The sequence below is a fragment of the Triturus cristatus genome, chromosome 2_2 (assembly GCF_964204655.1).
Source record: "Triturus cristatus chromosome 2_2, aTriCri1.1, whole genome shotgun sequence".
NCBI classification, from domain to species: domain Eukaryota; kingdom Metazoa; phylum Chordata; class Amphibia; order Caudata; family Salamandridae; genus Triturus; species Triturus cristatus.
Genome location: NC_140582.1, coordinates 717110521 through 717134973, shown reverse-complemented (window position 1 = coordinate 717134973; position 24453 = coordinate 717110521). Strand labels below are relative to the sequence as shown.

The following is a 24453-nucleotide window of genomic DNA, read 5'->3' as shown; positions in this document are numbered from 1 at the left end:
TTCCCATGCTTTCCTTGTTACATTTTGCAGCAGTGTGAATCTGTTCCTGTTCCAGGGATGTTGTTTCTTGCAAAAGCCATCCCTATAATGCAATAGAGTGGAGGTGCACTGTCTTGACTTTCATAAAAATAGTGTGGGTGCCAGCTGAAGATTTGCCAAATGTTTTGGTGCAGCCAAATGAAGCTATGAGATTATTTCTTTCAACAGATCTAGTTGCTTCTCTTTGATATGCTTTTAGGTACCGTCCAACTCAAAATATGCTTGCTGCATTCATGTCCCAACCCCCAAAGGGATATTGTCCCAGATAGTAGTTGACCGCAGGATATGCCAATAAAAGCAACAACGAATAGAAAGATGCCCCTAGCAGTTTAAAGTGACCAGGAGGCCTGTGGATTCAGAATATGTAATATAATGTTGTCCTTCTTGCATAGGCCAGAAAGCTACAACACATTAACAATATAACACATCTAGAGTCCCATTTGAAAACACAATGAAGCCCTTTCCTTTTAAATGCCTGAGCGTTTTTCCCTTTTTTGGAAGCAACTCGGTGTTGGCCCCATGCCTGTTCACCATGTCCTTAGCTGACTGCGAGTTGGAATCCTGGAGGACGTGTTCCTTGCTGGGGGCACTTTCTATGCCCTTGTCTTATTAATATTCTTCAATTACGCAGTTGCCTTTAGTTTTCGAACGCAGTAAGAGACAGCTGTAAACTGCTGTAACAACTTTAATAAATCAACCACTCAGTGCTGATTGGCTGACTAAGTTAGTATGCTTGGAGTGATTGCCTTGATCATAAAATGAACATGCACAGCCTCTCAGGAACATGTTTGCCACAATCTGCTGAACTGCGCGCTGAAAAGGGTTTTCTTTTGGTGTGGTAACTACAACTGCCCCCCATACGTTTGTACATATCCTCCTGAATAGGGTAAATAGTGGTATGTTGTCTGCATTTATATGGGGCACTCCTACCATTTGAATGACACCAAAGTGCTTTCAGAGATTGGGAGCCCTTTCCATACGTTTCTAAAATATAACAAGCAATTTTGTTTGGATTTATTTGGTTAGTGAAGTTTTCATTGTTCAAGTGTTTATTTTTTCATTATTAATATTGCTTAATATGGAAAATAAAGCATGTTCCAAACCTTCAGGGTCTTTGTTGCGTACTACTTGTATGGGTGAAGGGGCCAAAGGGTTGATGTTTATTTTGTGGCATGAAGTTGAACATTTGGTCTTTGGCTGTCCTAAGTGGGCTGATCTGTAGACTGGCATCTATAGCCGATTTATGTAGAGTCTACGCAACATTGCGCCTGTGAGGCTGTGGTATGGTGAAGCTAACTTATTCTCAGTGGTTTTAAGATGTATGGTGACACAGTGAGAGGGTGGTGCTATTGAGTCGCCCTTTCTTTGCTAGCTCTATGGCTTCGTTGCCGTGTGTGCCTCTTGGAGTGTAAGGCGGTTTGTCTAATGTGTTCTGTTTGGCATAGCATGTTATACATTCCATGTGACCACACTGAATAACATGCATTATTGGATGGGAAATCCTTTTGGGAGTGTGATGCTGTCTGACCATTGGCATATCAGACTGTGTTGGATGTGTATGATATGGTTTGTCTAGTGTATGCTGTTAGGTGATTGTGCGACATTTTCATGCTAGTGGGTGCTTCATGGCCATGTTGTGTGCATGTGGTCAGGTCTATTTAACATGTTCAACCCGATGTTCGGCTGTCATGTGGAAGAAAAATAAACATTACAACAACTATAAGCTTCGCAATCTTTTGTATGTATGAATCTAATAACACTGGTGTTAAATATGTTTGCGTGTGTGTTCGATGTTGCTTCTAATGTACACATACTGGTTTTAGAACATAATGGTTGTGTCAGGTGTTGCAATGGTGTTTCTGGTTGGATATTCTGTGGTACTAATGAATTGTATTAAGTCTTTGAACGGGTTATTCACGTTCTTGTCTACAAAACGTACAATCCGGTATAAATCATACGTATCATATATAGCTATAGCATAAGTCAACCTACTTCTCCACTGTCAGAATTTATGGAGTAAAGTCTATAGTTCTAGCAAAATACAAAGCCATGCACAATGAATGGCCCAATGGGCCATGCAATTGCTTCGTGTCGTAGATGCATGGATCATGATTAGGCACCTAAAGCCCAACACTGCAAGTTCAACACCGAAAAGGCAGAGACCAGTCCTACGGTCAAGGGCACAAACATCAGTCTACGTACATATGGGCCCAAGAAACTTCATGCTTCACCAGATATGTTGAGTGAAGTGATAAACCTAGAATAACCATGGACTTAGATTTGTCCCTGATGCCACATGCCAATGAGGTAATATGGACTACCATCTAAACAATGAAAATGCTGTAATGCATTCCCCCTCTCCTTGGATACCAACAGAGACTACACTTAGTTTCACTCTTGTGCTCTCCAAGCTTAACTATGCTAATAGCCTATACATTGCCATCCCCTGTTTTATAATAAACAAAATTCTACAAATCCAAGAGCCGCAGAAAAACTACTCCACTTTCACCTGAAGGAACAAAGGAGGCCTATCCTGCAAACTTGGTAAACCATAGCTAAACGTTCAATGTTAAAAGTACTTTGCATCATCCATAGATCCTGCCAAGCAAAAGCCCCACTAGAATTACAAAATTTAAACAATACAAACATCATTGGACACTGCGGTCTAGGCTTGTACAGAAGTCGCCATACCACCTAACAATAAGAAATCCAGAGGAGGCTCCGCTTTCTTGGTACAAGCCGCCAGGCTCTGGAAATCATTGCCCATCAAGATTCAAAGCATTGAGGAGCATTTAAAGTTCAAAAGGGAGATGATAATACGTTTGTCGCCATGATCATTATATCAATTTCTGACCCTATTATAAAACCCAGAACGAGAACTCGAGCGCTATGGACCAGTTCGACCCAGCACGCATACCAAGAGCAAAGACGCAGGCATTCACCCCATGCCGGGGAGATGCACTCATCATAACCTCACAATGACCTCGAACTATGGATCGAATAGAAGAACTAAGAAGTGCCCCGGCCACTCTTCTCCTGAAGACCTGCAGCCTGCCTCATCACGCAGAACAGAGTGATCTGACGCTGCGCTCCCTCCTTCTTTTAACTACATGATGGAGAACAGTTGATCCAGACCTTATGATCATTCTCCCAGTATGAATTCCAAATACTCCTTGTCACCAGAGCATATCATTTACCAGTTCATTATCTGACCCATCAATGTCAAGGGGACAGGTATATAATGAATAAAAGGGCCTGTGGAACCTTGCTGGCAACTAGATGGCACCGATACAGGCTATACCAGTATGCTTAAATAATCACTCAATAGTCACCAGACTGGTCTGCGGAGACCTGTGCTCTGCCACAAATTGATGGTCAATGGACGACTCTCCCAGAGTTCACCAGCAAGCAACACACAACCACATCATCTGAGCATTGACATCCTGTGATGACAAAAGGGATTACAGTAAATGAGTCCGTCTTGGTAAATCTCTTCATTTGACATCTCATAACAGCATTCATACAATGTCGGGCGGTAACACAGTCTTTCCAGGCAGATCTCCAACGCCCCTCACTCTCTCAAGGCATGTTTGCTCTTGTGGATCCATAGATCACAGAGTGGAAGAGTTAAGTGTTTGATTATATTTATAGTTTGTACATTAGTATAGTTAATTAAAATGTAAAAGCATGCCACATCTTTTATCAAAGAACATAAACAAAGCATGGGATATAAGCTATAGGGTGGCATGCCCAGGTCGGGTTAGATGCAGTTCTTTAAGATGCACCCAATCAGCTTATAGCAACCTAGATGCATCTCCATCTTGGGGACAGGTGATGCTGATGCATGGAGAAAGGGGACAGGTTTGGGACAGGAATGAGTGCTGAAGCAGGAATGGAGAGAGATGGTTTGAAGGTGAATCGGGTGAGGAGAGACACTGGTATAGGCTAGTAAAAAAGAAACCGTCACGTGGCTAGACACTGAATGGGATGCTTAACAGAATCGGGTAAGGATACAGAAGCTAGGTGTATCAGGACTCAGAAAATATAGGGAAAGTGAGTGGGGCATGTGATGGGGTTTGCAGATTGTGTTTTAGGTGACGTCCCTCTGTCGATTTATCATGTTTGAAAGCATGATGTGCAATAATTGTTTGTGCACCATGGAAAATACCTGCTTCGAATGTGGCAGAGCCACTTGACAGAAAGTTAGATAAAAATACCTTCATGCGAGTATTGTTTGTTGCTTATCCACGATTGACCCAAACGATAATGAAAGGCGGAAGTCTCACCAGAAAGCACATTCAAGAATACACATTCTGGTTTTTCTCAATAATGAGAGCAGTGGTGCCTTGTCCTGCCTTGTCTCCACCTGCCAACCTTATATATGAAAGTATCACACAAGTCCTTTGGTTGCAAGCTTTGCACACTTGCCCTACTCTCATGTGGTCTCCCTTCTTGGCGAGGCACGTGTACCAGTTGTCCTTCTCACACATCTAGCCAGGGTCTGATTGTATCAATGAAGCCTTCCCATCAACCTCTTCTACCCAATGCCTATTACTGTGGACTCCACTGTGCCCCCTACCACACGGTCCTGGGAGAGGAAGTGAAAAGAGTGGCACTTTAAACCATGGGCACCATTATGAGCTGCCGGCCAAATCCATTTTTCATCAAATGTTATGCAGGATCTCATAAGAAAATGATCACATTGCTGTTGAGTGGAAAAGGCAATTCAAGCAAGCAGGCACATGTACTGCCTTTTTTGTATGTTATATGTCATCATTTTCATGGTATTTTAATAGTTACATGAGTATGAGAGTAACATTCATGTTGGCAATAGAAGATTTTGCACCCTAATAGTTAAAGAAATGAAACAGAGTGTAACCGTACCGTAACTGTACGTGAGCCAAATGTACTAGGCAAGACAAATACATGCAGGCAACTGGAAATACAGTCAATCACTAAAGTAAATAATAAAGAAGAGGAATGTCTGCAGTTTTTTGCTGAAGTAGATGAGGATTAGAGAGTTATTGATTTTAGAAGTACAGGGCTGGACTGACCGTAGCGGTCATCAGGCGTTTGCCCCGGAGGCTGGAAGGATGGGGGCCGGTTTTGGAGCGGTGGGGGATGGTTTTGCAGCGATGCTGTCAATATCGACCCCCCAGTAACAAAAGCAGCAGTGCTGTGTGCCGGTTTTGCAGCAGCAAAGTAACAAAGTACCCCAGTAACAAAAGCAGCAGTGCTTTCTGCTTGCCCCCACTCCCCTGGGGGTGGGTACCGGTCCAACAAAATTGCCAGTCTGCTTTGGGTTCCCAGTCCGGCACTGTAGATGTGTGTTCTAAGCACTCTGGTTGCGGAAGAGAGGAAGATTATCTTAGAACTACTTTATTTCTTCATCTTGAGGATGTTTAAGGGATACATGCCCTTGATCTTAGTGGCTCTTGGTCCGCCAGGGAGAAAGTGAAAAAAAGAGCTTGTAATTTAAGTAGGATGGGTAGCGAAAGTGGAGGAGTGCTGCAGAGTGAAGAATGTCTTTTTAGAGTGCAAGTAGGGTAGGCCGTAGAGCCAATGGAGAATGGGATTTCCTTCTAAGCCGGATAGTACCAGAGTTTGTACTTACGAGTGCAAATCAAAGGAGGAGAGGGATGCAGTTTCCAGAGATCTATTTGAGAAAGTCATAGTCTGGATAGATTGGAAACACTGGGCCCGATTCACAAAGGTTATACACTTTTGAGCAAGTTTACACTTTTGAGCAAGTTTACTACTTTTCGGCATTCGCAAACTGTACTATGAAAGTAGTTTACTCTTTTGTAGTAAGTCTAGCACTACACATGGCCAACGACTGGTACTGCAACACGCCTATAAAATATAATAGAAGCGGGGACTGAATGCAAAAGTGTATATTACTATAAAAGTTTAGTTACCACAAAAGTGCAGTTTGTGAAAAACGAAAACAAGTAATCTTATTCAAAAGTGAAAGTTACTACAAAAGTGCAGTTTCTGAATAGCATAGCACTTTGTAGCTCCACTGTAGTACTATAAAACATACTACAGAGTCCAATATGTGACTCAGACCCATTGTGTTGAAGTTAATTGTGAGTCTAAACCGCAGTTATTCGGCATGGCTAAGCAAATGAGGAATGGGTCCTAGAATTCTGCTCTATTGGAAATGTTGATCTCTGGTTGTTTATGCTGTAAGAAAAACAATTCTGCTTTCTTTGGGGTCTGTTTTTGGAAGGCCAAACATGTTCACTGTTCTATTATGGAAAGTAATTGTCTAGAACTTGACAGTCCCTTCTACAGCTAAGTTGTCTCTAGCCACTTAGATTGTAAGATTTCAGAGCTTTGATGTTATGAGCACCTAAGCTAAATGTTATACCTGACCCCATATTCCTTAAACCAAGTCAAGGTTTTGCCGCAGCACCTACGCATGCATATGCTTTGGCAACCAATAATGAAGATGGTATTCTGCAGAGCGAAGCTACTGGCGGCCTGGTAGACTAGGGAGTGAAATATGATGCTCTCATCTCAGCCTCGGCAAATGTCCCTCACGGTTGCATCTGCAGAGGGACGAATGCTCTGTTTCACTAATATAATCTGTTGCACCAGGAAGGAGTCGTTACACGTTTCATCAATGCACTACTGTTTTTCGTTGCCTGAGAACCAAACTGCTGGGTACATTTCCATTGCGGAGGGAGGGTATATCTATGTGTGCCTAGAGTTTGTGTGTCCTACAATGCTGGAGTCGCTGGGTTTGAGAACTCATTCAGTTGAATAAAACTGAACGCTAACGTTATCCCTGGATAAGACCTTCAGGCAGAATGATGATTCACCTGCATAATGATGGATTCCAAGTTTATGCTCACGCTCACACTCTTCTGCTCACGCTCACACTCTTCTGCTCACGCTCACACTCTTCTGCTCACACTCTTCTGCTCACAGAACCTCTATGGAAACTTGAAATAACGTGGGTGATAAACCTGGATTTGGAGTTCTCTTACTCTATGGCTTGGATGGGAAATAAGAAGTGGAAAATGGGGGACCTCTTCTGTGGGATCGAAGCGCTTTCATAGTGACAGGATAATGGATGCGAAGTTCCATATTTACAAGCATAGGTGTACATTTCCAAGTTTTTAAGCTGAGTGATAACGATGCTCGACATTTCCTGCGCTGCAAACATGGGTTTCTACTTTCAGAACAGCTCGATAGACAGAGTGTGAAATGTTTTGCCAGGCAGTAGAAATCACTACATGAGATCAAGTGTTGTGTTGGCCTGAGCATCGCACTATATATTTACTCTTTATTGCATTTACTCCTGCATTGTTACTCCTCTCGGAGTCTTGTAGGATGTGAGTGGAAGCATCATTTTTATAGCATCGTACAACAATGGAGTCACCTTGGCTTTCGATGTAGGAATGTGTACCGTATGGCATACGTTCCATGTGAGGATTCCCTCAGTATCAGGATACAGGCAGGAGCAGTGGGCACACTGATGCCAATGGGAGCAGCCTCTTTGAGCATCAGTGAGTCCATGCTAAAGTTCAGTGAGGCTCGCTAGTGCGTCTCGATTCCAGAGATGAATGGCTGCAGGTGGGACCATGTACCGTGTCCATAATGGTAGGCGATGTATCTGCATATACCAGGCGGCATGGGTCATTCCAATGTCCGTATCTGGCACATTACTGAGGATGGGTGGTAGAACATGGAATAGTTCTGCTTTCTGAATGCATGTAAGTTTATTAAGCACTTTTAAAATGTTCTTTTCTTTTTCTTTTGCAGGACTGAAGATTTTCCTCTCACATTTTCCAGCCACAAAATGAATACAGGTATGTTATCTTGGAGAAGATTCTTTTATTTGTGGTCATGCTCACTCTGAAGTGAAACCCAGCTAACAGTGATGTACATTGAAGCTTTATCTGTGCACGGCAGCTCAGCTAGGTGAATCAGGGAATGGAATACACCGTGACAAGAGTCTGCTTCGTCGCTTATGACACTTTCTTGCATTATGCTTTTTTCCTTTTTCTTTCTTGGTGCTTGCTGGCAGTAGGGAACATGTGTATGATATTATTGTTCTTTACAGATGTTGAGCTTGTACTGGCATTGCTACCTACTCTTCATTTTCACCCCAATGTAGCATAGACTGAACCTAAAACTAGAATTTCAGAAGGATTTCTACCTGACAACATGTTAAATAACTTTGACGTATTTCTTTAAAAATTGTGCTGAAGACAGGTAGCAGGATGTTTCATGTTGACATCTAAGTGAGCGCATAGATATTGCTTGGTGTACGATCAGTTCTCCATATTGTGACCCAGAGGAAACGTGAAGAAATTCAAATCCATGATACGTTGACCAATGCTTTGTCTTTTCTGCAGGCAAGGTCATACATGAAAGGGGGGGGGGATGAGTGAAAAAGGGTGTTCCTTAACCCTCTAAATATACTCATATTTCAGGCTTGGGGGAAACCACATTTTGTGTACACACATTTGTTTCTTGATACAAAGGGTTGACACCAAGTGGAAAGTAAGCAGAGACGTTTTAAGGCATGTGGAGAGGGCCATGGCCCAGGGCCCCAGGCCCCAGCCTTGCAGAGGGCCCCCTGATAGAGCCAGCTCTGTTCTACAGAGTCTTGCCCTGATGACCATGAATAATGCTTAAACAGAGTGTTTTAAATACTGTGATCCTTTAATGGGGGTGATGTGTGAGAATCTATTCCAGATATTTGGCAGAGAAATGTTGTGTTTGTTTCATGCAACATCCATAAAAAGGTTTCATTTAGATCAAATCAGTACTTCATATGGGAGAAATGGGAAGGAGTCACCAATATTTTTTTGGAATAATATTAGTGATCTGCTGCTGTGTTATAATATTGCTGAATATCAGATGGAAACAGATTTATGATTTGGGCTGGTGTGCACGTGCTGTTTCAGTGACCTGACCAAAGAGGGCATGAAAGGGATGAAATTGGATCATAAATTCAGAGATGTTCTGAACAGGGCCCCTCAAAATACGTTTGGCACAGGGCACCCCCAAATCCTTAAGATGTCCCTTATAGTAAGTCCTAATAATAGACTTAAGTTCATTCTACAACGTCATCCATGGACAGATATGTCCTAGAGGGTATTTAATAGAGGGCCGACTACAGTGTCCTGTATCAGCGTTTAAAAGCCCAACCCGGCCAGGCCCACAATGGAAAGCAGACAAAATAAATATAATAACCAGGTAAACATTTAACCAAAGCATGAAGAAGGCCTTAAAGTCGTTTGTTTTACAGATTACATGTTGGTGCCTTCATAGAAGGCTTGTAATCGACTCGAAAGAACTGTGTCTTTTATCTGTGCTTTAAAAACTTCAAACGGGATTGGCTCAGAATGACAATCAACACACAGCAATTAGGAGAGTTAATTGCAACAATATCTTTGCAAGGCTGTGCCAGTCCTCTCCGTTCTGTTGCCTGTATTCTTTGACACCGCTCTTCCTGGCATGTTGGCGGAAGGCGTGTCAATGCGAAGGTTTCCGCAATCCTGCTTACCTAGAAAAAGAGAAACAGCGCGTTTCTCACTGCGCGGTGTCCTTTCTGCAGCTGGTATCCAGCCTCTCCTGAGACCGCCGGCCCCAGCTGCTGGAGGATGTGGCTGATGAATAATTAAACCTGTTGTGTTTTCGCAAATTAAAAGATGGATCTAAGGCAGCCGTCCAATCAATTATTGCCGGATAATTTCATGTGAGTGGATGCCCAACCCCTCCACCACAGCTGCCCGTCACGATGGCCTTTCACGCATCTTGATTTCAGTGAGAGGGACGCGGATGATGCCTCTTGCTGTGACACACGAGAGACGTTCCGCAGGGGCGGGAGCTCCTGAAGGCAGAGCGCACGTGGGGCGTGATGGGGCCTGAGACCGCACTCAGCAGTAACACAGCATTAGCATCACAACATGGCTGCCACAAGGCAACGCATGAAGCAGAGCTGTCCACAGAAGGTACTGCAGAGTGTGGCCCTGTGTGGTACTGCCACGGGCACTGGTGATTCTGAGGCTCGATGCTGTGACGTGTGGGAGAGAGAGCGAGAAAGAGCAGCACAGATATAGGGGAGGGACACAGATTATCTAATGAGATGAATAAGGCATTTATAACACCTGCGTGGCTCCCCCTTACAGTCAGCAAGTGCTACTCAAACATAAGCGTTGTCGCACACATCAGTAGGTTTCACATACTGCTATAAAGAGGGGTAGGCAGAATAAATATGATCCCTGCGCAATCGGCTCTCCACGGAACTTCATATGTTGCATTCCACACGTGTGCCCTACTTCCTGGGTCCACTATTATGTCAGAACATCTGGCACAGGTGAGTATAGGTTCACTATTCTTAACTTCTCATGTATATACCGTGAGGGCATATAGATATCATCAAGGTACATATGTGTAGAGTTAAGTGTTGTCAACCTATACTTGCATATATACAAGTGTCTTCACAATATTTTGTCAACCGATCTGCCGGCTACGATATACTGGTAGCAAGATAATGGAATCAAGATATCCAGCCATTAACCCTCCAGGCTGGTGAGAGGGATGCTGGGGTCCATAAGACTGTTCAAAAGGGTGCGGGATTGGCATGGAACGCCCAAACCAGCCCTGGGAAGTTTCATCTCTTACTTGTCGCAGCCATTTTGCTGTCTGTCTTGGGACAAACATCCTGGGTATTTTGCGCTGTGCCAGAATACCAGAGAAGGGGTACAATGTCATCTATATCCGCTTCTCTGCTCAACAGAGAGAGCTGTGCTCGACTGGGTTGAAAAGGGGGCGTCTTGCCGGACCGCAAAGCTATCTATGTGATTCGTTGTTAAGATATATTTTTGGAATGAAAATTAAAATGATTGGTGCTGATGGCCATAGAATTCCATTAGAGGTTCATTATGGAATGAATAAGTTACAGTTTTAGAGAGAGAGAAATAATAATACTGTGTACTTAGATAACACTGACTTAGATTCAAATTTGCGACCTTCATATTCCACACCGACCGTAATTTACTAAACTCTTCTAGAAGTTCCAGTAATGTATCAGCTTTGAACTCTGCTAACCTACTAACGACTGCCCTTTTTAGAAAGTAACAGGAATCATTTAAAAACACTGGAATAATATTGGACATGATGATGAAATAAAGAGCCCATTCACTGCAGAAGCCCATGTTCTGGTATGAAAGATTCAGGAATATTCGACCTATGGTAATATCACCAAACTCCCCATTACAGGAACTCGAGGCTTTGTGAACACTCACAAATGGTGGGCACCTGTCTGCGCCTGAAGTCTGTCCTCTGCGCTAATTTCCGAGAAGTAGTCCATGATTCAAGAAATAGAGAAAAAATAAAACAAATAATTCACCTTGCATGAGTATGAAAATTGTATGCATCTGAACGTTATTTGTCCATGATATATGGGATATGTTTGTAGGAAAAGTAGAAACAAGATTCACAGAACAGAAAAGTCTCGTTAGAGGGAATAACCCAAGGGCTCTAATTGCATATCATTGGAAACAACCTCAATAAAATTAAATTCCTGATTTTGGAAGTGAAGTAGCTAGCTGAGTGAGGTAGGTAATAATGATACACTTCAATCCCAACCTGAATGCTTCTGGATCAAAAGAATAGAGACCTTGCACTCAAAAGAGCTTAATACTAGCTAGAAAAGAAAAGCTTTCTGTGAGGCCTTCCAGAATATGTTATATAATGTTGTTGAAACCAGAGACAACAGATATCTTAACATATGTACAGTATTAGTGCACTTGTAGGCGCTTGTTTAGATGCCAGGTGAGAAATAGTGATACATTTGTTTTCCCACAGTGATTTTCAGTCATCTGGGTCAAACGTATATAGTGAGATAAGCTGCAAATCAACTAAACAGTCCATTTACTATGTTTCAGTGATTTTTGGATTGTAAGTAGGCCTAGGCGGAGTCCGCGAAGTGACCGAAAAACTACGTCGCGCTACACGGAGTTCCGCGCGCAGCGGACTGCTTTAGGTCGCACCATTCAGGCTGATTTTTAGCACCGGGTGTTTGTCCTAAGCCGGAAAATCAGCGCAAACGGTACCATGTGCAGCAAAAGAGGGCGCTGCTTCTTTCTTCCGCTCAAGTAGATGTTTAACTCCCGCGGCAGCTTCCTCAACGTGAATGGAAGGTTTCTCAACACGAGTGGTGGTGACCATCTGCGACCACCGGGTTGAGAAATCTCAGGAGCTGGTCTAGCTTTGAATTTTCCTCACTTGCCAACTTAACATTGGTGAACAAGGAAAAAACTCTGCTCTGCTTCGTGGAGCGGAGTTTTTCGGAACTACTCAAGCTCCGCAGAGTGTGGAAAACTCCACGAACGAAGCGTAGTTAACCACCCAGGCCTAATTTTAAGCGTATCAATCATTGTGCTATATGGCTTTTTTTATAATAAAATATGGGTAAGTGGAGTAAAGACAAAATTAGTTTGTAGATTCTTTTTTAATGTTAACAGTAAATTCCGCTGATGGATTTTTTTGAATAGGGATGGGCAGTCCTATTTGACTCGGTGAGAAGGATGGATAGACCCAAAACATAATTACTGTGCACCTTCATGAAATTTAGTTAATCAAGCAAAATATATACTAGGTATGTATAACAGGCAGCACCATAGCTTTAGAATATTCACATTCGTAATGGCCTCATTTCCATCGGTTTCTATGCACAGATATTGTTACTCATTTCTGTTTGGGTTGCGGAATTGAAAATGATGCTAGCTGCTGGACTATGAGATCTCATTGTACCAGAAACAGAGAGTACTTTGATGAGTACTGTAGTTCAAGGGTGGGAAGTATGCCGCAGCCCCACTGTGACCAAGCACAATTCTGTTGGGGTTGTTTAACCATAGATATAGAAGAGCTATGTAGGAACTAAAGCTCATCCGCTCTACTGGTGACAGCGTTCCGCTCCCTCATACACATTAAAGAGCTTGTAATTACTCCGGTATGTCTAAGTTTCAGTTCCCTTACTACCACCGGGGCAGAGACTATAATCCTATATGTTATTTTAATAGGGACGGCTCTTTGTGGAAGAGGGAAACAGCAACTGCTGGGGACTCAGTAGGCACGAAGAGAGGAGGACACCCCATTGTGGTTTAGCTTTCCTTTAAATCCATTAAAATAAGGTAGGATACTGAAACAGTGGTACATTTACATCATTATATAGAAATAAAGGGTCGATGTCGTACTGTTTGTGTACAGCGAATGGTTCGATTTCTTTTTCAAAACGTGGACACATTAAAAACTGGAGCAAGTTACTCTAAAAGGAGTAATTATGATGAACCGTGTCAGTTATTTGTAGAGATGACACCGACTCAATTGTATTTATTATGCAGGAGCTTTATTGTCATACTTGTTTCTTCCCTCATATCCCATTCCCTCACTGTTCTTCCTAGCTCCTCCCTTTCCGCTTCCCTTCTCCTCCCCACCATTCCTGTCCCCGCAGGTCCTAGTGCCCTTACATGTATTCCTAGAACATTACATCTCCCTCCTTCTAAAACAGCTTAATTCAACTGGTACATTTACCACAAAGTACAGATAAGGAAGTGAACATAGTTCCAGTTCTACAATGAGGCCGATGGGCCTTCAAAGGAGTCGCTGTGGCCTGCAGTCTGCTTCTTGAGTGGGTTGCTCCCTCTCATCAAGAGAGATGGGAGACTAATGCACATTGCCCACCCCGTGCATATCATCCTTCGCAGCACTTTCTGGCGCAGCCAGTGTCTCTTGTATAGGTGATGTGCATCTATGAAAATGCGCCACATTCTCCTGTCATCTGAGGCAGCCGTGATCATAGTCCCTTTTTGTTTTGTCACTAGCAGTGGGCGAATATGGTACTGACTGTCAGCTTTTCTTTGTTGTTCTTGCCATACAAGTACCCAGTCTCCTTCTCGAATGGATGATGGTTTAGCTTTCTGCCGATTGTCCGCATATTCTTTTATCATGGCTTTCTTGAATCCGTCTCTTGCTGCTAGTTCTTCATGATCTGAGTCCTGACAAATACGGCCAGCCGAGTCTTCCCAGGCCAGTATTCTTGTGCGCACTGTGCGGCCCAACATCAAGATTGCTGGACATCTGTCCGTCGTATTGTGTGGTGTCTTTCGATATGCTCGTAACACCAAGTTTAACGCCGTTTGAACATCTCACTTTGATAGTTCAGCTTGCTGTATGGTTTTTTTCAGAGTGGCCATAAATCCTTCTACCATCCCATTGGACTGTGGCCACAAGGGAGTGATCTTCCGATGTCTAAAGTTGAGATGGGTGGCAAATGCAGCAAACTCTTGTCCATTGAATGGCAGGCCAATGTCTGTATTCACTGCCTGCGGTATACCCCAAGCTGCGAATACTTCATCCAGTACGGGTATGGTGGTGGCCGCTTTGGTTGATGATATGAGGCCGACTCAACAGATGCTTTGATTGAGTGGAACGCTTGATCACATCTAGTTGTCCATTGAAATGTGTGTCCTAGTTTAGTCAGTTTTCGCAAGGGTTAGCTGATGGTGGCATAGTCCTTGATATAACGTGCACAGTAACTCGCCATCCCCAGGAATGAACGCACGTCCCCAGTGTCGCGAGGGGCATCGTTCAAAGCTGTGATCTTTTCAGGATCTGGTCACATTCCTGTGCCTGAGAAAATGTGTCCGAAGAACTTCAGTGTTGATTTGTGGAATTCACATTTGTCTTTATTGAGTGTTAGGTTTGCTTCCAACAGGGCATGACATACTCGGTCAAGTTCCTGGTCATGTTCTTGTACCGTTGCTCCGTAAACAAGAATGTCGTCACTGTAGTTGAGGGTGTTGGGAATATGGTGAATGACCTTTCTGATCGCTTCTTGAAAGATCTCAGCCGCGGAAGAGACTCCGAAGCAGAGCTGTTTGTATCTGAACAGGCCTTGGTGAGTCGATAACGTGGTGATGTAGCTTGATTTATCGTGGAGTTCAAGCTGGTGATAGCCCTTATTAAGATCTAGTTTGGAGAATACTTGTGCCCCATTCAACGATGTGATCATGTCGCTGATGTGAGGTCCAGGCTGCCTCTCCCTCTCGATGGCAGTATTGGGTGCTCTCATATCCACACATAGACGTACTTTGCCCTGTGATCCTTTTTTGGGTACTATGACCACAGGCGATACCCAGGAAGTGGGTTCTGAAGTTCTCTCAATTATGTCTGCCCGGAGAAGATCTTGTAGTTCCTCCTCCACAGACTGTTGAAGATGGAACAGTATTTTCTTGTGATGTTGTGCTATGGGTGTCACCAGTTCATTTATTTGCAGGCGAACTTGAAAGTGAGCCATCTTTCCAAGTCCGGTTCATAGTTTTGGGAATTTGTGGACTATGTCAGGGTCATCATTCAGTCGATAGAGTATTTTCACTAGCCGAAGTCGTCCGGCTGTGGGCAAGCTAAGGAGACAGTCTGCTTCAAGCCCGTCAATGACATGAATGCGAGCCGGAATGGTTCTAGCTTTGTATGTGAGATCAGTCTGAAATTGTCCTAAACAAGGAAGAGGTTCTTTCAACATCCATGTGTAGACTCGCAAAGCAGCTTTGTGCAAATGAGGTTGCAGATTCATTTTGTCGTACTCTGCAACTGAAATGTAATTGAGAGATGCCCCACTATCCAGCACAAACTGGGCCAAGTGTTCGCCCATTTGAAGATGGAGTCGCAGGTATTTCTTCAGCCTGTCTGGATCTGCGACCATGCAGACATATTCGTCACTGTCTTGTGATATGGGCGAGAGTGACCGCGACTCTTGAGATTCTGAGCATCGCGACCTGTAGGTGACGTGAGAGTGAAGGCTTGACTGTAATAAGCTGGTGGAGGCATCCCTGCGGTCCCATACTGCCTTAGCATGGTGGCGGGTACTGGATTGCCTCGATTGCCTGTGATTGTCTTTGTGGGGCGCTCTGCATATTTTCTCAAAGTGATGGTCTCTGCCACACTTCCTACATCGTTGACCTAATGCAGGACACTCTTCCGTGTGGGGAAAATCGTAACCACAGCAATAACATTGCAGTTGGCGCTCCCGCCGCTTATCAGTCAAGCCGGGACTGCGACGACGACTTGGGCATTGAGAATGAACCTTGGACCTCGATGATCTTTGACTTGCCGAAGAGTGTCTGTCAATGTAGCGAGCGAGATTGGTGCTGGAACGCTTGTTCTCGTTTTTCCACTTTTCCTACTTCCATCTTTTTTGCATGTTCTTCAGCCTGATCGTTGACTCTCGACTTCTCTTCAATTTCATTGAGTGAGTAACTTTTCTTCAGAAGGCGTCTACGTAGGAACACCGATTGGCAGCACTCGATGATTCGCAAGCGAAGGGCGTCTTCAGTCGTGAAAGAGTCAAATGCAAAGGATCGTGCTACGCGTTTGATGCGCGTAATGAACTCTCCCATGGACTCATCTTTCTCCTGGGACGCCAGATTGAAGGTGTATCGTTCATAGTCAATGTTTCGTTTGGGAAGAACTTTTCTATTAAGTGCGTCACGCACATTGGGATAGGAGGACACAACATCAGCTGGAAGCTCTTTTATAATTTGATCAACATTTTTACCAATCAGATTGCGTAGTGCAATGAGTTGTTGATCCAAGTCAGAGACATGCAAACCTTTCATGAAGTCCTCAAAGTCTTCCAGCCATTCTTGCCAGCGAAGTCCCATACCTCCTCCAGATACAAGAGCCAAGGGTTCCGGCAAGCGTAGAAAAGGTACTCCCAGCATGGCAAGTCTGTGTCCCCCTGTCTGCGACGATGATGCAGGAGACTCAGGATGGTCTCCGCTGCCCCGGGAAGCATGGCGCTGTCTCAACGTGGGAGAGCCAGACATGGTGAAGACCTATGCACACAGGCAGCCGGTGGCGATCTGGTCTCAGGGAAGCCACAACGTATGGCACATGGCACTTGTCACAGCAATGTACAATCAGACAGAATACTGCAGAAAATCTCAGAATGTCTCAGGTACAGCAAAGATCCTGGGAGGCACTGTTAACAATGATGGTGATATTCTTACTGAAAAAGAGACATGTAAGATGTATTGTCACTTGACTTCTCTTTGTCACTTTGTTTGGCATAGGGTACTTATTTGCAGGGCTTTTGTATGAACGCCTGTCTCAGCAATGGCCACCCTGGAATCCTTGCAGTGGATTTGGGGAAACGTCTCACCTCAAAATGGCCACCGGGCAGAGCTCACTCTTCACGAGGATGCAGTCCTGGAGCACAGACACGAGGCAACAACAGTGTCCAGACTGCCCACCGAGCACATACAGCAGGCACAGCAGGCCCGCAGGCACGAACCTGCACTGAAGACTACGGAGCTCGGCAGGGGTCCTGCGTGACCGGGGTAGGCTCCCTGGATCACATTAAGCATCAAAGGAAGAAACAAAGCGCACGCTCATGGTGGGCACCTGGCGACGCGGCAAACACGGCAACAACACTTCAAGACCGGGGTGGGCTCCCGGGAGGCGTCTCAGCAGCGGCAGTTCCACACAGCGGGTTTCCAGCTTCGCTCCACCGACCACAGCAACAGCACCGCGGGACCGGGGTGGGCTCCCGGGTTGCGTCTCAGCAGCGGCAGCTCTTCACAATGGAGCTCCCAGCTCCGCTCCACCGTCAGCATAAGGTGAGCAGTAGGGTCCAGTGACCACTCTCGTCGCTAGCTGTTGTGTTATTTGTAGAGATGACACTGACTCAATTGTATTTATTATGCGGGAGCTTTATTGTCATACTTGTTTCTTCCCTCGTATCCCATTCCCTCACTGCCCTTCCTAGCTTCTCCCTTTTCGCTTCCCTTCTCCTCTCCACCTTTCTTGTCCCCGCAGGTCCTGGTGCCCTTACATGTATTCCTAGAACATTACAAACCGGTCTTTCAGATTGTGGTAATTTTACCATCTGGTTACATTAATGTAAGAGTAAGGTAAGGACTTAACAATGACAGTGACTTAATGACATGTACTCGAGATTGTCATAATACACAATTGCATTTGACTGGTTGACCCCTGTAAACTATGAATTCTCTTTGTTTCGTATGTGTTTTTAGTTTGTGCAACATGAAATATGAGCCTCGAGAAGGCAGACACTTAAGAGTACTGCATTGATCATTTTAACATTTGAGTGGTATGTAAATCTAAAGATTAGATATATGCGAATGGATTCAATGTACAAATTGAGTTTTGCATGATTATCGGATACAAGAAACATGAATAAACATGAACAAATTTAAATACATGGAAGAGAGCGTGCTTGGTATGTGTTTGAGATTATAAAAGAGTACTTGGAGCTACTGAAAAATGTAAAAATACTAAACATTTCTAAGTACACAGCTGAATCAGGGGGAGATACCTGGACCTCTAGACTGCAGGGTGCCGCAGTGCCAATTTGTTGCACCAAAGAAGGACATAAACAAGAGTGCTGGAGTGAGCTTTTGCAACTTATGGGCTCCATGTTTTCACCCATGCCCTCTCTTTTCATACATGTACATTTCAAGAGCTTTGGGTAGTAGCAGGTATTACTGTCTGCTGCGGTATGTAGGCGGACTGATGACTGGAGTAATTCCTCCAGGATTCACACCAGTAAACATGGAGTTACACATAGATTTCTGCATTAAGCACATTAAAACCATAGGTATTTCATCCCCTTTATTGTGCCAGGAGTGTCTAATTGATCAAGAAAATCAACAACCTCCACATAAAGGCCATCTTTTGTGTAGGCCAAGCATCTCACTTTGCATATCTATACTTGCCAGTTTGTATGTGTCTCATAGTATTTACAGGAATCCAATTCATGGTCACGTAAGATGTAAGAGAAATATAATGTGGATGCGATGTACTCCCACTCAGCATGCCTTTATGGGTACTCACAAGCCATTGTGCAGCCTCAAAACTCAAGTAGGGGAACGGGCGATTAGGGAAATAATGATATATTTTTTTTAATGTACTTGTCCTGCCGCCGACGCTGCCGACAGCCTCGGTGCTCCTCATCTGTCCTGCTCCTGATGGTGTCCCAGCAGTCCCTTGGACACCATCACAGGCTCCCCACCCAATCGTGGCGCTACTCTCAAGAGCATAAGAGTAGCACCAGGATTGGTCTGAGCGACCTGGTTTGCTCCTCAGACAGTGTCTGTGAGTTTGTGCTGTTTCTCCAACCCAGCTGGGTTGGAGAAACCGAACTGCGCATGACGCCCAAACCATCATGCGCATGCACATACAGTGCTGCACTTCTCCTCTGCTGCTGTCATCATGCCATGCCCAGACTTGACCGGCTCTAGCGGGGAATTAAAAATAAAATGATCATTGGTTTTATTATCATTTTATGTTTCCTGTTTCCCTCAGCTGGCTATGAGCAGGAAGGGCTAGACGTTTCCTATAACTATTCAACGGGGAAGAGAGACACGAGAGGGTTTAGTTCTAATGGCCGCCTAAGTTACTGGAACTCACTATAAGAGTAAAGCAAGTGTTGTGTAAGACTTTTTACACTGAGGTGTTGCACTAGTCTTGTTTTAAGATTTTTTGCAGAATTCTAGAGGAGCAAAAATGTCCTCAACAGATCTTCCAAATACTCCTGCTAGGCGGAGGAGAGCTAGAGCAGCGACAGCACCTGGGTTTACTGGTGGGACAGCACCCGTGACAAAGTTCCAACAAGGGAGGACGCGTACCCTTTTCGCTCAGGGCGACGATGGGGTAGAGTTAATGGTGATTCTTAGCCAAAACAAACACGGATCAGAAGCTCGTCAGGGATTTCTGTCCAGGCCCGCCCGCGCTGAAGGTTTCAATGACCACCCTTGAAATCTGACCGGAATATCTTAAATTTAAAGAAAAACTCAGCAGTAGCTGGAATGTACTTGTTCTGGATTTCAGAAGTTGGTTCCCTTTTCTAGGTAAATGTGACTATTTCCCATAGAAAAAGAGCTGTCGATTTTTTAAAATCAATGTATTGTGTTTTTTCTCCATTTAGAAATATGTGCAAAATGTAATGTTTCGTATTGTCAAGAACAGAACGGCCAGTCTCCCACTGCTTGTTGGGGGCTGCTCCTGACCCCAATGTTTTATATGCTATACTCAGTTATATCTGCACGAACTTCCAAAGCACAGCAGGTCTTTCATTCTTTTCACTACTGATGCACGACGATGGCTAAGTAAAAAAAGATTGCTTTTAATGTACAATATGTAAGTTTGACTAGAAGAGTCCCATTGTTGGAATGGTTTGCACAATGCCATTTATTTCAGCGTGACTTGGGCAGCACCACTGCCACCGGCTGTGTGAGGCTGCAGCACTGCGGTTCCACCGCTGCTGCTGCCGGCGGGTCTGCAGACTCGGTGCTATGTGATAGCCATTGTAGCTATGTGTACATTTGGCCCTGTTGTCCTTCCGAGGCCGCTTCCATGGCTCGTGCTACTTTCCTCCACTCATGCGTGATTTGAGCAATTCTCACTACGTTTTGGGGAATCGATCATGTTCAATAATCGCACTTCGCAAGCCTCTGCAAATGTTGAAATGTCTGCCTGAGTTCCTAACTGCATGTCTTTTGTCTCTTTTTATTTCTGTGTGCGTATGACGTTGGCATATTCTACCCGCGCCATGATGTTGCATGTGCTTGCCCATTGGGTCTCGGGCCGTGTCACCCCCATTTCCTGCTTCCAGACAGCGGTGGCTGTGCTCACAAACGTGCCGCAATGTCTGTCACATTAACCGCTGTGAAGAGAGTGCAGAGTTCGCCAAACCTTTACGCTGCAGGTACACGTACTAACTGACTGATTGTTACACCTGAATGGCTTTATCTAACACATGGCACATTGCTTCTCATTGCCCCTTCAGATCTTTTGTATGTTTAATATAGAAAGTGTTGCTGTGGTTACCTAGGCAGAGGATGTGAACTTTACTAAATGTGCATTTAATGTTCAATAGAAATCGATGGTTATCTTATTCAAATGTTTCATTATATACACAAGACCCTAAATGTATGCCGAAATAATGGATTCTCGCAGATATAAAGATATAAATAAAATTGCCAAGAAGAAGGTGTCTCAGCAAATAGAGATTCTGTCCTCACTATGTAGAACATTTGAGTGTGCAGGATTACATATTGGTTGCTTTGATATGAATATGTTGAAATGTATGACCGTCCGAGTCCTGGGCGTCCCAGGCGAGACTCCTGAATTGTAAAATCATTTCCTAAGTACCAGGGTGCTTCTGCTGGAACAGGTGTGCAGGGCGCATTTGAGGTCTGAAATAGGTCTGGACTGGATCCATCGGCCTCAATGTGTTAAGCTGCTGCACAGTAAGCTTTGAATTTTCAATGTGTCAATGTATATTTCAAACTAGCCCAATGCAATTGAAATGTATGGATGGATTAGTGGGTGGGAGAATGAACCGAGGAAATGTTAACCTTTTAACCGCGGCGGAATTTCCGCCGCGGTGTGGCCGTTTAGCGGAGTGGGCGGGGCCGCGTCGGCCAACGGACGTGCGCAGCACTGCAGAGGTAGTGCTTGCGACGGCCGTTGGCCGACGAACGCACCCAACGGGTTAAACCACAAACATAGGAATGTCTTTATGTATGTATATGTTACAGTCAAAGTGTGAAATCCCGGTATTGTATAGAATGCCTAGGTAATGTATAGAATGCCTGATGCATTTCGGCAAACTATGAAATATATGTTTTTTTGTGAAAATGTTACATACTTTTCCTAGGCATTCTATACAATTCCTAGGCATTATACAGAATGACCAGTACCATTTACGCAAAGTGTTAAAAGGCCACAAGATGAGATTCCTAGGCATTCGACAAAGTGTGAAATCCCGGTATTGTATAGAATGCCTAGGTAATGTATAGAATGCCTGATGGTTTAGAGGCAAACTAGGAAATACAAGTTTTTGGTGAAAATATTACATACTTTTCCTAGGCATTCTTTACAATTCCTAGGCATTATACAGAATGACCAGTACCATTTACGCAAAGTGTTAAAAGGGCACAAGATGAGATTCCTAGGCATTATACAGAATGACCAGTACCATTTACGCGAAGTGTTAAAAGGGCACAAGATGAGAAGCCTTTATTAATTAATACGCATTTGAAGCTGAAAGAACAAAACTACGAAATAAAGCACAGGATATTCTTACCGGAAATCAATGAAAGCAGAACTGAGATTGAAGTACTTGTTACACTAAGAAAGGCCGGAGTAACACGTGGAATTGTACTCACTTTTATTCTTCACACAAAAACACCTTATACTTTGGCACTTTGATCTTGTACATACATTTCACGACTTAAAGAAGAATGCGAACAGAATATTGTTACCGGTAAAACACAAAGCAGAACTGGCATGACCTACTTGTTGCAGCACAAAAACACTTTCTATTTTGGCACTTTGATCTTGTACATACATTTCATGACTTAAAGAAAAATGCGAACAGAATATTGTTACTGGTGAAACACAAAGCAGAACTGGCATTACCTACAGAATGGCGAACAGAATATTCTTACCGGTAAAACACAAAGCAGAACTGGCATGACCTACTTGTTGCAGCACAAAAACACCTTCTATTTTGGCACTTTGATCTTGTACATACATTTCACGACTTAAAGAAGAATGCGAACAGAATATTGTTACCGGTGAAACACAAAGCAGAACTGGCATGACCTACTTGTTGCAGCAGGGAAGGCTAGAGTGACATTTTGAATTGCACTTAATTTTCTTTTTCACACAAAGGCACCTCATATTTTGGTATTTCATCTTGCACATACACCTGACGAATCCTTGGCCGCTTCCTGTGGACTTAGAAGTAGCTGCAGATCGGAGAGGTATTTCAACCGGAAACAAGCATCCTGGGACCGGGTTCTGGGTGACATCTCCTTGTGTTTGCTTTGTTCGCCCTAAGTTGGCAGGGTATGCCCAGACGTTGGTGCCTTGCTAATTTTGCCACTGGGTTCAAGCTAGCCTGGCTGATGAAGGGTGTTTCACAGAAACCGGTCCAAGGATGCTTGTTTCCGCTTCAGGGAAGACCTGGCTTGGCAGTTTGAGCTGGACTGTTCCCATGAGGCACAGGGTCAAGACTGATTTGCAGATAGCTGGGTCTGAACTGAGGTGGCGAAGTGAGCTAAAGAATGATGATTGATTCAACCCAGATCTGCGACTGGGGGTGAGTGTCTGAAAAGTTTCAGTGCTCTGTCTATCATCTCCTTGTGTATACTTAAGAAACAGCCCAGGGTTAGCTGGTTAAAACCTAGCACCACATAGATTAAGGCAAGATCCTAATCAAGGAAATAGATTATATATGGGTATAGAGGTATGAGGGAATATATCTGTTCACATACATTCCATTGGTAAGAGAAAGTGAAGGGTTATGAGCAGATTACTAATCGCTGCTCTATTTTTCTATTTGGTTCTCATGTTAGAAATGGGGGTCTCTGGTTGGCAGAGGTAGGTACCTTTGTCCAAGTAGGGACCCTTGCTTCTAGTCAGGGCAAGGGGGAAACACACTTTAGATAACCCCTGCTCACCCCCTTGGTAGCTTGGCACGAGCAGACAGGCTTATCCCAAAGGCAATGTGTAAAGTATTTGTACCAAAACTCACATTAACACAGTGAAAACACCACAAATGTACACCACACTAGTTTAGAAAAATTAGATATCTTTATTTAAAGTAAACAAGACCAAAACGACAAAAATCCAACATACACAGTTAACAATATGACTTTAAAAAGGTCTCAAGAACTGTACCATGGAAAACTATGGATGCATGACTTTTCACCACAGTACCTGTAGATGCGTCAAAGATCCAAAAGCCAAACAGCCGCCGACACTCCTGAGACCTTGGGGAGGCGATGTGACAGTCCCGCTGCACGCAAAGGGTTGCATAGAATCCTGTCTGTATGGCGAGTGATGCGTAGATTCTTCGTGACGGTTCTGGTCCGCGGGTGATGCAGCGGAATAACTTACCGCACAGGTACAATGCGTGGAAATCCGGGATGCGTCGGCGATCGATGCGGCAGCATCGAACGGCACTGCGTCGGCCCTCTTCAGCCGCGATCCCTCGTTACGTCGATTTATGTAGTTCTTTGAGTTTCTTCTTGCTTCCAGCTCCCAAACAGCAGCAACAACCTCAAGAGGCCAAAAACTGGCACAGGCACCTCTTGGCAGGTCAGAACCCACAGCATCACAGTTCAGGGGAGCTGGGGGTGAAGTCTTTGTGTTCCTGAGACTTAGGAACAGGAGGCCAGCTCACTTCAGGCCCTTGGAGATCTCCTCCAAGCAGGGGACACAGCACACAGCAAAGCCCTTCTCCTTTCCTTGGCAGAAACAGCAACTGCAGGCCAGCTCCAGACACACTGCAAGGGCAGTACTTCCCCTCAGTCTCTCCAGCTCTTCTCCTTGGCAAAGGTTCCTCTTGAACTC

General features: G+C 44.3%; 1 protein-coding gene across 14 annotated transcripts in view; it reads left to right on the top strand.

Moving 5' to 3' along the window:
- SORBS2 (sorbin and SH3 domain containing 2) overlaps window positions 1-24453 on the top strand; it is a 665007-nt gene that overhangs the window by 285252 nt on the left and 355302 nt on the right. For 8 of the 14 annotated variants that reach the window (XM_085641964.1, XM_085641952.1, XM_085641951.1 and 5 more), the window contains 2 exons: window positions 7813-7859; window positions 20702-20794. In XM_085641964.1, the coding sequence (XP_085498090.1) occupies window positions 7850-7859; window positions 20702-20794 (103 nt within the window). In that variant the 5' untranslated portion in view covers window positions 7813-7849. Of the gene's footprint in view, window positions 1-7812; window positions 7860-13088; window positions 13200-20701; window positions 20795-24453 lie in introns of all 14 variants that reach the window. The other 6 variants (XM_085641957.1, XM_085641956.1, XM_085641958.1 and 3 more) reach the window with 2 other exon arrangements.